Source organism: Polypterus senegalus, chromosome 4 (assembly GCF_016835505.1).
Source record: "Polypterus senegalus isolate Bchr_013 chromosome 4, ASM1683550v1, whole genome shotgun sequence".
Lineage (NCBI taxonomy): Eukaryota > Metazoa > Chordata > Cladistia > Polypteriformes > Polypteridae > Polypterus > Polypterus senegalus.
The window spans coordinates 189,391,288-189,403,705 of record NC_053157.1 but is presented as its reverse complement, the minus strand read 5'-3'; the positions used below and the strand labels follow the sequence as shown (position 1 = coordinate 189,403,705).

Below are 12,418 nucleotides of genomic sequence, written 5' to 3'. Positions count from 1 at the left end.
CCTATTACACAAAATAACATCAGATTCCAAATGACACGTTTACATGCAGTAAAATCAAAGTAGCCAAATAACTGTCTATAGCAATCTGGAATGTTTTGAGCCTACAACTGTAATGTAAAATTAATATGACCGGTGGATCAATGCACTGGAACACCTTTCATTAATTTTCCACACTCACTTAGTCCAGTTCAGTGTCCCAGATGGCTGGAACCTATTAAGCAGAGGGGGGTATAATTTAAATATTATGTGGATTTACCTGTATTCCATTGTTGCAGTAATAATACACATGGCAATAGTATTAAACCAGTTTTTATTTAAATAATCACTAAGTCTCAAAATGTCAGCACAGCTGTAAGCTTGCAACAAAATCAAGATATAAAGCTGTTAACCATTGACTTATAATGCAGCGATTAGGGCTTCAGTAATGAATGACAATCAACAAAACAAGAAACAAAATACTATGTCAAAACCAGTCAAAAGAAGATCAAGACAAAGCTTGAAAACACGAAAAAGAAAGCAATAGCTTGATGATAACATAAAAAATGAATATTAAAAAAATCTCCTTCAAAAATGGCTTTTAATGAAAAAGGAAAAAGTCAAAATACTACCCGAGAAGATTTAAAACAAGCAGAGAATACTCAAAGGAACTTACAAATTCTTGCAATAAAAGTTGAATTCTGTATTTGACCTCTTTTTCAATAATGCTCTAGGAATACAGAGCTCAGCAACAAATTATGCACATCGGGAATATTTAATATGCATAAAAACAAATTTCATTTGCACTTCCACCCACCTAAAATGTCATAACAAAGAAAAAAGAAACAGAAGCATCAAACGAGAAAGCCGTGCGTGTAGGACGTCAGGGGCCTGTTGTAATACACTGCTTACGTCACCCAGTGCAGGCTAAACAAGCTATCATCAAGGTGTGACAGACAACACAGGAGTGAACGGCGTCACAAGGAGCTTCAAGTCTGAAGGAAGAGATGATTAAGGTCATGGTTTGCATTTACAATTGCATCAGCAATAAACAAAAACAAATGCTGAATGGTTTTTAATTACCTAATATTTATTACTCATGTAGTTTACATGACTCATGAGTTTTTCCATTTAACTCCATGTGCAATTTCTTCCTTCTTTCCAGTTACAACAATTGGTACTAACACATTTTTTAATTTTCTCAGATTTAGTCTAAGGTTCTTTGGTTTTTGCAAAAGCATCATGTGCAGTGACATAACTTTTTCTAAGCTATTAGTATGCTACAAGAAACAATGTATCTTTCCTTATCTTCCTATTAGACAAGAGAATGTCAAAGAAGGTGGCATAGTTCTACTCAAAATAATGCAAAAGGCTTAAGAGTTGTTTTTGAAAAGGAAACTAGATACTCAAAGGTTATGTAAAAGTGCCTTTGGAAGATTAACCACCTGACAGATAAGAATATTCAGGCCTACGTTTCATACTCTTTCTCAGCAAAAGAAAGACACAACTTCCTCGTTCATTTCTTTTGGATAATCATAAATAGGAAGCAACTACTGCAAACCCATATTGGCCACTAGGAAGCTGACATTTTGGACTAAAGTTTGGCTTGTCTTTTAAAAATAAAAGAGCCTGCAGGTATATCTTTTATTACATAATTATTTATTTAAAGATGTGCTCATCCAAAATATAAAAGTTCCTCCAACACAAAGTCCTTGTAACTTTGTATTTACTGATGGAATGTAACAAGAAGCTGTCCCAGAATTTGAAGAATTTAGATAAAGACAAATCATCAATATGACAGAGAAAGCTTAAAAATGAAGGATACAAGTTGAAATCTAGGATGCCATCTTTTTATTGTTGAATCAGTATTTGAAATGCATATAAAATATGCAAAAACAATTATTTAACGAACAAAAGAAAACAATAGGGTGCAGCATTCTAAAGTCTGCTGCCCATGTTGACAACTGTCTGAAAACAGGTTTTAATGAAATAACCAAAAATAATGTCATTATATCACTATGAAGAAAATATATCTGGGGAATCCAAAATGTTTAATTTAAGAACACCTGTGAAAGGAACCAGACAGGCACAAATGCAAAATTAAAAGAATACTTACATTTTATACCAATGTTAATTTGTAGTGAAACTATGCTAAGAGCATTTTCACAAGGGGACAGTGTGCAGTTACTTTAATGATGAATGTTTTGATTTAATATGAAAGGTATACATTTCTAAGACTTAACTATTACAATTTTCAGGGAGTCAATGAATCCTAGACATACTAGCAAATAAAAATAATAAATGTTTCCAGATGCATCAATGGTCTAATTTTCAGGAAATTTCAAGCTGTACTATAGATTAAAATGCACATTTTTTGACTAGAAGTATGCTGAAAGGAAAACAAAATTCTCTTGGTGTGCAAAACTAACAAGTAAACACTTTGGCCAAAGATTTCCAGAGAAACTTTCCATATAAAGGGGTGGTCCATAATAACACCACATCAGTTTAAACCTATGTCAACCAATATTTCTCATGTTATGAAGAATCTGCATACTTTTATAAAGAAAAAAGGCACGCCTGGCAGGAGTACTGTGTTCATTTCAAAGAGAAGGTGAAAATAACAGCTACAAAAGAAGAAAACAGCTACTTCGATTTTTAGAAATTTAGGTTCAATTAAAAGAAAATGTGGAGTCCAGCTTTTCTTGTGGTATGTCTTAAACAAAGAGGCATCTTTTCAGATATTTAGTATCAAAAACTTCACATTGATACAAATGGTAAAGTGAATTATGTTGAAACTTCCATATACTGGATAAGTCTTATTTTCCTTTTTATTTTACATCAATATATGGTATCAACATCCTTCTAATGTGGGCCTATTTTCATGTTAAAAGTAAATTAGAACAGGGGCTCATAGAATTAAAAGGGATGAGAAGAAAAAGAAAACCAAAGCAGAACCAGAGGGAAGTAAAAACACAAAGCTCACATGATTGCAAGCTTTATACAGTATCTTATTACTAAAACTGGCTGGACAGTTAAAATAGCCATCCATAAACCAACCCTTCAGAAAATAATGTAGCCACAGATCAGATTTTGATGTAATACTTAATAGTTTCCATCTGCTCATTTTGGTCAGCTACATATATGAATAGTAAATCATTCCAATCCCAGGTTTACTCTGAATATTCTGCATGAACATTTATTCTTGACGAGTGAGTGGTCATCCAAGTGAGTGGATAAAACTGTTGCCCTTTTCAGAATAAAACAGAAGGAATGGCCCATATACACTTGTGAAATGCACCTTCGTCTTAAAAGTTGACAATCTTCCATTTAACAGTTTAAATTGAAAATCATCATTAAAAACCGAACACCCAGACACAGATTACAAAATGTTAAGGTATACTGTGTATGTAGTATAAATCCGCACATCCTTAAAGTGTGGATGCCATCCAAAACAAATTTTACAGAATTTGTACAAGCAGATTTAACTTCTATACACGAGCATATTTTAAAATTGAAGTTTGAGTTTTATTGAGAAAAAGAGCAAAGGTGAAGTTACCTTCATCTTTGTTCTTTATTCATAACATAACAGTTAATGCTTCTGAAAATACCACTTATGCCTTTGTTATTCCGCTGAGATATACATGACATCGGAGAACAAATTTAACATTTCAGACATACTTTCTACCTCACTGAAGTGTATAAAGTAGCAATGACAGATTCCAATTTTCAAAAAGTTCCCAGATTAAAGTCAGAATGAAAACAGATTAACACTGACCTAACTTTGCCACTTGTATATTGTGCTATCAGAACAAAATACAATAATGCTACAATATAAAGGGAAATGAGTGAAATGCAAATCTGTGTCTAGGGATTAAAATGTCTTTTGTTAGCCCAGATGGAAAATGGGATAATTAAATCCAAACAGAATGCTACCTTGCATTATCAGATCACCATTCCAAAAAAAAAAAAATACAATGCAACCATTAGATTTAATTGTGCACCACTTTTCACTGGAATTGACTCATGCAACGTGTCACTGAAGTAAATTTTAAACTGAACCAATTCAGAATCAAGCTCCCCTAATCCCCTTATGCCTCCAGGTTAAAACACACATACATACACACACTCGATCTCGCTGAGGAGTGGAACTGAAAAAAGATGTCCTCCAAAGTCAGTGCTGCATTTTCCACAGGTTGTAGAAGAACAGCAATGTTGCAGCTGCCAGGAGACGGGATGCAATTGGAGAGGGTAGAGATGTTCTTTTATACTGTCTCTTTTTTGACTGGTTCTTTCCACCTCAAGCCTTGAGCTCAACTCCCAATGACTTTATTCCTTGACACGGCCTCCATCTCCCTCGCTCACAAACCGCTTGCGTCCTCTAACAGACACGAGAGAGCAACAGAGAGAGAGAGAAAGAAAGATTACTTTAAAACAAAATGCAAAACTTCACCTTTGCTTTACTGATAAGCCAAATTAAATTTTTCAGCAGTATGAAAAGCATTTTAAACCCTTCAAGAACAGACTCAAAAATTTTACTCTACAGCTAATTTCTTCCATGCCTCATCCAAATATTTTAACCCTGTAGTGAGCTGTCCAACAACACAGACATCTTAGGGCAAACCTACTCACATGATACAAACACTGACTGATATTATAATTATATATTACATACTGGATATAATACCTGTATACTAATATGCACGTGCAGTGTACTGGTTTATTTATTTATTGTTGTAATTTGCATTCTTCCAGTTAAATCCCCACCTACTCACATTTTCTTGTGTTTAATAAACCCTTTACTTTAACAAAGAACTTTGGTTTTGGCATTTTGTTCTGGGTGGTGTACCATATCATCGCTATCTGCCATATACATGGAAAAACCATTGTGACAAGGATGAACTTCCAGTTTGTATTTTTTCAAAACATTCCCATCCCTGAACATTTAATCACTTTTCAAGTGAGATCATATGTAACAATTCCTGTCTCAGAAAGGAAAATGGTACAGATTGCAAGCAAAAACCATTAAGAGGCAAGCTCTGGACTACACTTGTGGTCGACCCCCATTACACACTGCAGTTTGCCTATCGGCCAAAGATTACAGTGCAGGAAACAATTATCTGTCTGCTCCACAAGGGTTATTCTCACCTGGACAAAGCTGAGAGCACCGTTTTTTTTTTTTTATTATTTATCCAGTGCATTTAATATAATCAGGCCATCCCTAATAATGGGTAAGCACAGAGATAAGGTTAAGGGACTTTCCATTGGGCAGACCGCAGTTTGTAAGATTCAAGGACTGTGTTTTTTTAAAAACAAAAGTGAGCAACAGTGGAGGACCAAAGGGAACAGTTCTGCCTCTTCTACTCTTCACTCTGTACACCTCTGACTACAAATAACAAAAGGTCATGTCATTTGCAAGAATGCACAAATGACACTGTACTTATGGGGTGTATTAGTTAAGGGGGATGAAATAGTACAGTAAACCCTTGTTTATCGCGGTTAATCCGTTCCAGACTCTCCTGCGATAAATTAATTTCCGCAAAGTAGAGTTCTTTATTTATAAATCAAATATTTTTGCAGTTAGAGCATAGAAAACCTGTTTACGACTTTCTAAATACGTTTTTTTAAAACATTATTAGAGCCCTCTAGACATGAAATAACACCCTTTACTCAAAAGTTTAAACTGTGCTACAAGACAGATGACAGTTCCATCGCACAATTAAAAGAATGTAAACATATCTTCCTCGTCAAAGGAGTGCACGTCCAGGAGAGAGAGGGGCAAACAATCAAAAATCAATAGGGCTGTTCGCACCACCGGACAAAGCACCTGCAAGGACGGGAGCAATGTGAAGGTAGTCTTTCAGCATTTTTTAGAGGAGCGTCCATATACTCTAGGCCAGTGTGCAAACAGCCCCTCTGCTCACACCCCCTCCGTCAGGAGCAGAGAATGTCAGAGAGAGTGAGAAACACAGAGAAAAGCAAACAAACAAATCAAAAATCAATACGTGCTGTTCGAGCTTTCACGTATGCGAAACACCACACGGTACGCATATCGTATATCATTGAGGAGTTTTTTTTAATAATGTTATATGTGCTGTGATTGGATAGCTGCTCAGCCATCCGCCAATAGCGTCCCTTGTATGAAATCAACTGGGCAAACCAACTGAGGAAGCATGTATTACCAATTAAAAGACCTGTTGTCCGCAGAAATCCGCAAACCAACTTTGTTATATTGCAGCCATTTGCAAAAATCATTTAAATTAATTTTTTCCCTCATTAATGTACACACAGACCCATATTGACAGACAAAAAGAATTTTTGAAATTGTTGCAGATTTATTAAAAAAGAAAAACTGAAATATCACATGGTCCTAAGTATTCAGACCCTTTGCTCAGTATTTAGTAGAAGCACCCTTTGAGCTAATACAGCCATGAGTCTTCTTGGGAAAGATGCAACAAGTTTTTCACGCCTGGATTTGGGGATCCTCTGCCATTCCTCCTTGCAGATCCTCTCCAGTTCTGTCAGGTTGGATGGTACAATGTTGGTGCACAGCCATTTTAGGTCTCTCCAGAGATGCTCAATTGGGTTTAAGTCAGGGCTCTGGCTGGGCCATTCAAGAACAGTCACAGAGTTGTTGTGAAGCCACTCCTTCGTTATTTTAGCTGTGTGCTTAGGGTCATTGTCTTGTTGGAAGGTAAACCTTCGGCCCAGTCTGAGGTCCTTAGCACTATGGAGAAGGTTTTTGTCCAGGATATCCCTGTACTTGGCCGCATTCATCATTCCCTCAATTGCAACCAGTCGTCCTGTCCCTGCAGCTTAAAAACACCCCCACAGCATGATGCTGCCACCGCCATACTTCACTGTATTGGACAAGTGATGGGCAGTGCCTGGTTGTCTCCACACATACAGCTTAGAATTAAGGCCAAAAAGTTCAATCTTGGTCTCTTCAGACCAGAGAATCTTATTTCTCACCATCTCAGAGTCCTTCAGGTGTCTTTTAGCAAACTCCATGCGGGCTGTCATGTGTCTTGCACTGAGGAGAGGCTTCCGACAGGCCACTCTGCCATAAAGCCCTGACTGGTGGATGGCTGCAGTGATGGTTGACTTTCAACAACTTTCTCCCATCTCCTGACTGCATCTCTGGAGCTCAGCCAAAGTGATCTTTGGGTTCTTCTTTACCTCTCTCACCAAGGCTCTTCTCCCCCGGTAGCTCAGCTTGGCCGGACGGCCAGCTCTAGGAAGGGTTCTGGTCATAACAAACGTCTTCCATTTAAGGATTATGGAGGCCACTGTGCTCTTGGGAACTTTAAGTGCAGCAGAAATTTTTTTGTAACCTTGGCCAGATCTGCGCCTTGACACAATTCTGTCTCTGAGCTCTTCAGGCAGTTCCTTTGACCTCATGATTCTCATTTGCTCTGACATGCATTGTGAGCTGTAAGGTCTTATATAGACAGGTGTGTGGCTTTCCTAATCAAGTCCAATCAGTATAATCAAACACAGCTGGACTCAAATGAAGGTGATTTTAAGGATGATCAGAAGAAATGGAAAGCAACCGAGTTAAATATATGAGTGTCACAGCAAAGGGTCTGAATCTGCAACAATTTCAAAAATTCTTTTTTTTTGTCTGTCAATATGGGGTGCTGTGTGTACATTAATGAGGGAAAAAATTAATTTAAAAGATTTTAGCAAATGGCTGCAAAATTGAAGGGGGTCTGAATACCTTCCATACCCACTGTATGCTTACATTTAAAATCCGCGATGTAGTGAAGCTGCGAAAGTCGAAGCGTGATATAGCAAGGGATCACTGTATAGGATTCAGATGGAGAACTTAGTTTCTTGGTGCAAAGCAAATTATCTGAATCTTAACAGCATAACCAATGAACTAGTTGTTGACTTTCACCGTAGCAAAGAGCTTCTATGTCCAGTAACTAATCAAGGAAAGAATTTAGAGGTGATGCCCTCTCAGAAGCACTTGCTTGTCCACCTTAATGACATGTTGGACTGGTCTCATAACACAGAGGAGCTATATAAGAAGAATCTGATCTGCCCTTTCTTAGGAGACTATGTTCCTTTTATGTGGATAGTGACATACTTTACATCTTCTACAACTCTGTTATGGCCAGTGCAATTTTCTGTGGTGTGCTAAGCTAGGAACATTAATTCAAAAGAGGCCCACCAAATCAACAAACTAGTTAAAAAGGATAGGCTCAATTATGGGACACTCTCTGAACCCCTAAAATGTAGCAGCAAAGAGGAGAAATAAAACAAAACTGAATGCCACTAAAATACTGCTACTCATTTTCTCTATGAGGAACTAACACTGAGTACTTTCAACTCAGAAGAAGTATGTCAAGAAACACTACTGGGGCTTCTTTACACCAATAGCAATACGCCTGTATAATTCTTCACTGTGACCGCCAAGTCAAACGTTTTCTTTCTTTTAAAATTTTCTTCCTTTTTGGGCATTACGGTGTATGTTCAGACCATTCTGTATGTGTATATGTATTTATTCATCTACTGTATCTATCTATCCATCAATTCTGTTAAACACCATATTTCCCCTGGGGATAAATTCTATCCATCTATAAAATGTACACACACAGAGCATGTTGTGTTTACCTGTGTGTATGGGTGCAGGTTTTTCTTGGTATTATATTACTGCCATTGTGCACATGCTAAAAACCTATGTACACTATGCACAAGAGATAATCAGTTTTAACTGAATGTGTGGACAGGTCAATTCAAACAAATCATTCAATTCAAATTAAACCTGGCACCTTTAGAAGTACTGTAAAATTATAGAAGTCTATCTAGAGCAAAACTCTTCTGATAGATATGGCTATACATTGATGAGGATTACTATCCAAACATCAGCACAATAGATGAAGAAGACATTTAACAATATATAAAGAACCACAAATGCTGAACACTTTTTTTTCCTTTACTACTAAATTTTAAGGCAATCTGTCCATTTTTTCACCCTGCACAAGCAGAAATGCAATCAAAGTTAACCATTAATTTGATGTGGTGACAGGTGCTTGTGGCTTAACCCCCAACAGTGGCACCCTTGAAAGTTTTATAAAAACATGACAGCAACTAAAATAACAAGCAAGATCCTCACCTTGAAGGGCAAGTATCTCTGAGCTGTTTGGTTATAACTGCTTCCTGGAAACATAGGTCTACAAACTTCTCCAGTATAGTGTGGGCATGTGGTACATCAAGGTTAATATCAGGCAGTTCGTCATAGACACGCTGGAAGCCCTTGAAAGAGACAGTATTTTCATATTATTATCACATGTTTAAATTTAAATAAAGACATTCTGTCATAAAAAAATTTAATACAGCTTTTTGGTAAATGTATTTAAAGTTAGTAGCACATTTAAAGCTGAAAAAAAGTCAGATAACTAAAACATAAAAAACTCTGGTATTACACACTTAATGACTGTTAGACTACTACAAGTTTATAAAAAGCGGATACTTTCACAAAGCATATCACGTAGGAGGTTTGTTTTACTTTCATTAATTTTATAGGACTAGAATTTTAAACAGTCCACATTAATTTCTATTGTAGAATTACTTTTCTGAAATTAAAGGAATTGCTTAAATCTTATCTTGAGAATCCAATGATTTCCTGGTTAGAATGTAAGGTCAGGTAGTACTAAATTAATTATAAAATGATTTACCTAAACATGACCAAAACCAGCTACAATACCTCTACTGGTTTGGGGGCTGCTTTGTTGGGTATAGGCTTCAAATACAACATACTACTTCATTTTGATCTAGCTTTCAAACAATCTAGCAAGTGGATGTATTTCAGTTTTTTTAACTTAATAAAACATGATTTTTGTGGGTGCTATTAAAAATGGCTTTAAAAGCATATGGGTGACACATTACATTTGTCACCGATTTATTCCTTACTTTAATTATAAGTAAAAATGTCTGATGCTTGCAGAATGAATTATTACTATTTAACAAAAAGCACTACATTTAGAAGCCAAGGAAGTGTATAAAACATTTCTTACTCTATTCATCTGGTCAAGTGTGATAAGGCCAGTCTTCCAAAACACCTGAAGTAGCTTAACCATCATTTGTATGGCTGTATCACCACTGGATTCCAGTACCATCACCACAGCCTGTATTAAATTAAAAGAACAAATTAAATAAGCAATTATAGGGACAAACATTAGCTGAAATGCATGGGTTCAAGGGTAGCAAGTCCAACTGGAAGATCAAAATGTAATGACAAGTCTAAATAGCAGTTCAAGATCATGATATAGTCTTGCTCTGTTCACCACATCCCCTCTATTATGGTTAGAATTCTTAAAAATATACATAAAATTTTAAAAGAGTGATATGGACTAAGAGTTTCCATATGACTTTTGGAGGCAACACTTTCGCCAAGCACAAGTACATGTTTATAATATGATAAAATTACAACATAACTATACAAACATGAGTGCCATTATGATGAACATGTTTCCTTTCACATCATGCTAGAACACTTCCTCATTTAGTTCAAAGCTTGTCAATATATTATATTTTGTTTTAAAAGTCTCTACTGATTCTTCTCTGCCATGCTACTTGGTAATTCATTCCATGTGTCTTTTGTTCTCTGTGTGAAGAAAAAACTTTAATGTTTGTGCAGAATTTATTCTTTTTTTTTTTATTAATTTTATTGCAATCTATACAAAGCAATCAAGTTTTTACAAAAAGAAAAACTGAGTTAAGAACAGATCGATCCCCACCCCTGAGAGAGAGAGAGCAAGCCAAACGGCGTAAAATTTAAGGCTTGTAAACATACCTAAATTAATAAATTCTCTGTGCTTTATAAACTTATTTTAAAATATTACTGATTAGATTGAAAAAAGTCTGCATGGATCCTCTAACTGAGTATTTGATTTTTTCCAATTTCAAATAATATAACACATCGGTTTCCCACGGACTTAAAAGAGGAGAGTTTGGGTTTTTGCAGTTTATTAGAATAAGTCTGTGTGCCAAAAGTGTAGTGAATGCAATCACAATTTGTTTGTCTTTCTCCACTTTAAGCCCCTCTGGAAGAACCCCAAACACAGCCATTAATGGGTTAGGAGGGATTATGAGTCCAAGGCGGTCTGAAAGGTAATTAAAAATTTTTGTCCAGAATAATGTTAATTTGGTGCAGGCCTAGTGACCTAGTGAGGCTGGGACTTGGTTGCAATGTTTGCAGGTTGGATCATGCCCTGGAAACATTTTGGAGAGTTTTAGTCGAGACAGATGTGCTCGATATATAATTTTAAGTTGTATAATTGTATGCTTTGCGCATGTGGAGCTCGAGTGAATTCTCTGCATTGCTACTTTCCACTCCTTTTCTGATATATTAATTGAGAGATCTTTTTCCCAGTGTCCTCTTGGATCTTTGAAAGGGAGGGATTGTAAAATGATTTTATATATTGTAGAGATGGAGTCTAAGTCCTTGAGATTGAGCAATATTTTTTCCAGCATGGATGAGGGTGCAAGATGAGGAAAATCTGGAAGGTTCTGTTTAACAAAGTTTCTGATTTGAAGATAGTGAAAGAAATGTGTAGCTGGAATGTTAAATTTGGAATGTAATTGTTCATAGGATGCAAAGACGTTGTCTATATAAAGATCTCTAAGCAAGTTAATTCCAAATTTTTTCCAGATATTAAAAACTGCATATGTTTGTGAAGGTTGAAAGAGGCGGTTCACTTGCAGAGGTGCCACAGAGAGAAGCTTCTCCGTCTTAAAATGCTTTCTACATTGGTTCCAGATTCTAAGTGAGTGGAGCACAATTGGGTTATTTGTATATTGCCAATAACGTGTGTTTATTGGAGCACAGAGCAAGGAATACAAAGAAGTACTGCAGGATTTTACTTCTATTGCGGTCCAAGCCTGTGTATGTTCTTCTATTTGTGTCCAGGTTCTTATCGCCTGTATATTTGCTGCCCAGTAATAAAACTGGAAGTTAGGTAGAGCCATGCCGCCTTCTGCCTTTTGTCTTTGTAGGGTCGCTCTTTTGATGCGTGGATGTTTTGAATTCCAAATAAATGAGGTTATTGTTGAATCTAATTGCCTAAAGAATGATTTATTAATGTATATTGGAATGTTTTGAAATAAAAAAAGATGCTTAGGAAGAAATTTGCACAATTTATTCTAAAAGAGTCTCCATCTCTATCTCCATGTTCTTTTTGAAGAGCTCATTTTTAAGTAACAGCCTGCACCCAACTGTACTAAATCCTTTTATAATTTAGAAAAACTTAAATCCTGTCACCATTTAATCTCTCCTTATAATTAATACATTGAAAGTCCTGGAATTGGCCTAGTTGCTCTTCTCTGGACTTCTTCCTAGAGTTGCTGTTCTGTTTGCAGAATACAGACCAAAACTGCGTACAGCACTTCATGTGAAGCCTCACCATTTCATTATATAGCTTAAACATAACCTCCTTTG

General features: G+C 36.2%; 1 protein-coding gene across 2 annotated transcripts in view; it reads right to left on the bottom strand.

The window, feature by feature from the left end:
• Window positions 1-1,804: 1,804 nt before the first annotated feature.
• The window catches only part of pdcd4a (programmed cell death 4a), a 75,988-nt gene continuing 65,374 nt past the window's right edge, over window positions 1,805-12,418 (bottom strand). For both annotated transcript variants that reach the window (XM_039751806.1, XM_039751805.1), the window contains exons 10-12: window positions 9,996-10,106; window positions 9,095-9,234; window positions 1,805-4,354 (exon numbers count right to left, since the gene is read on the bottom strand). In XM_039751806.1, the coding sequence (XP_039607740.1) occupies window positions 4,303-4,354; window positions 9,095-9,234; window positions 9,996-10,106 (303 nt within the window). In that variant the 3' untranslated portion in view covers window positions 1,805-4,302. The remainder of the gene's footprint in view (window positions 4,355-9,094; window positions 9,235-9,995; window positions 10,107-12,418) is intronic.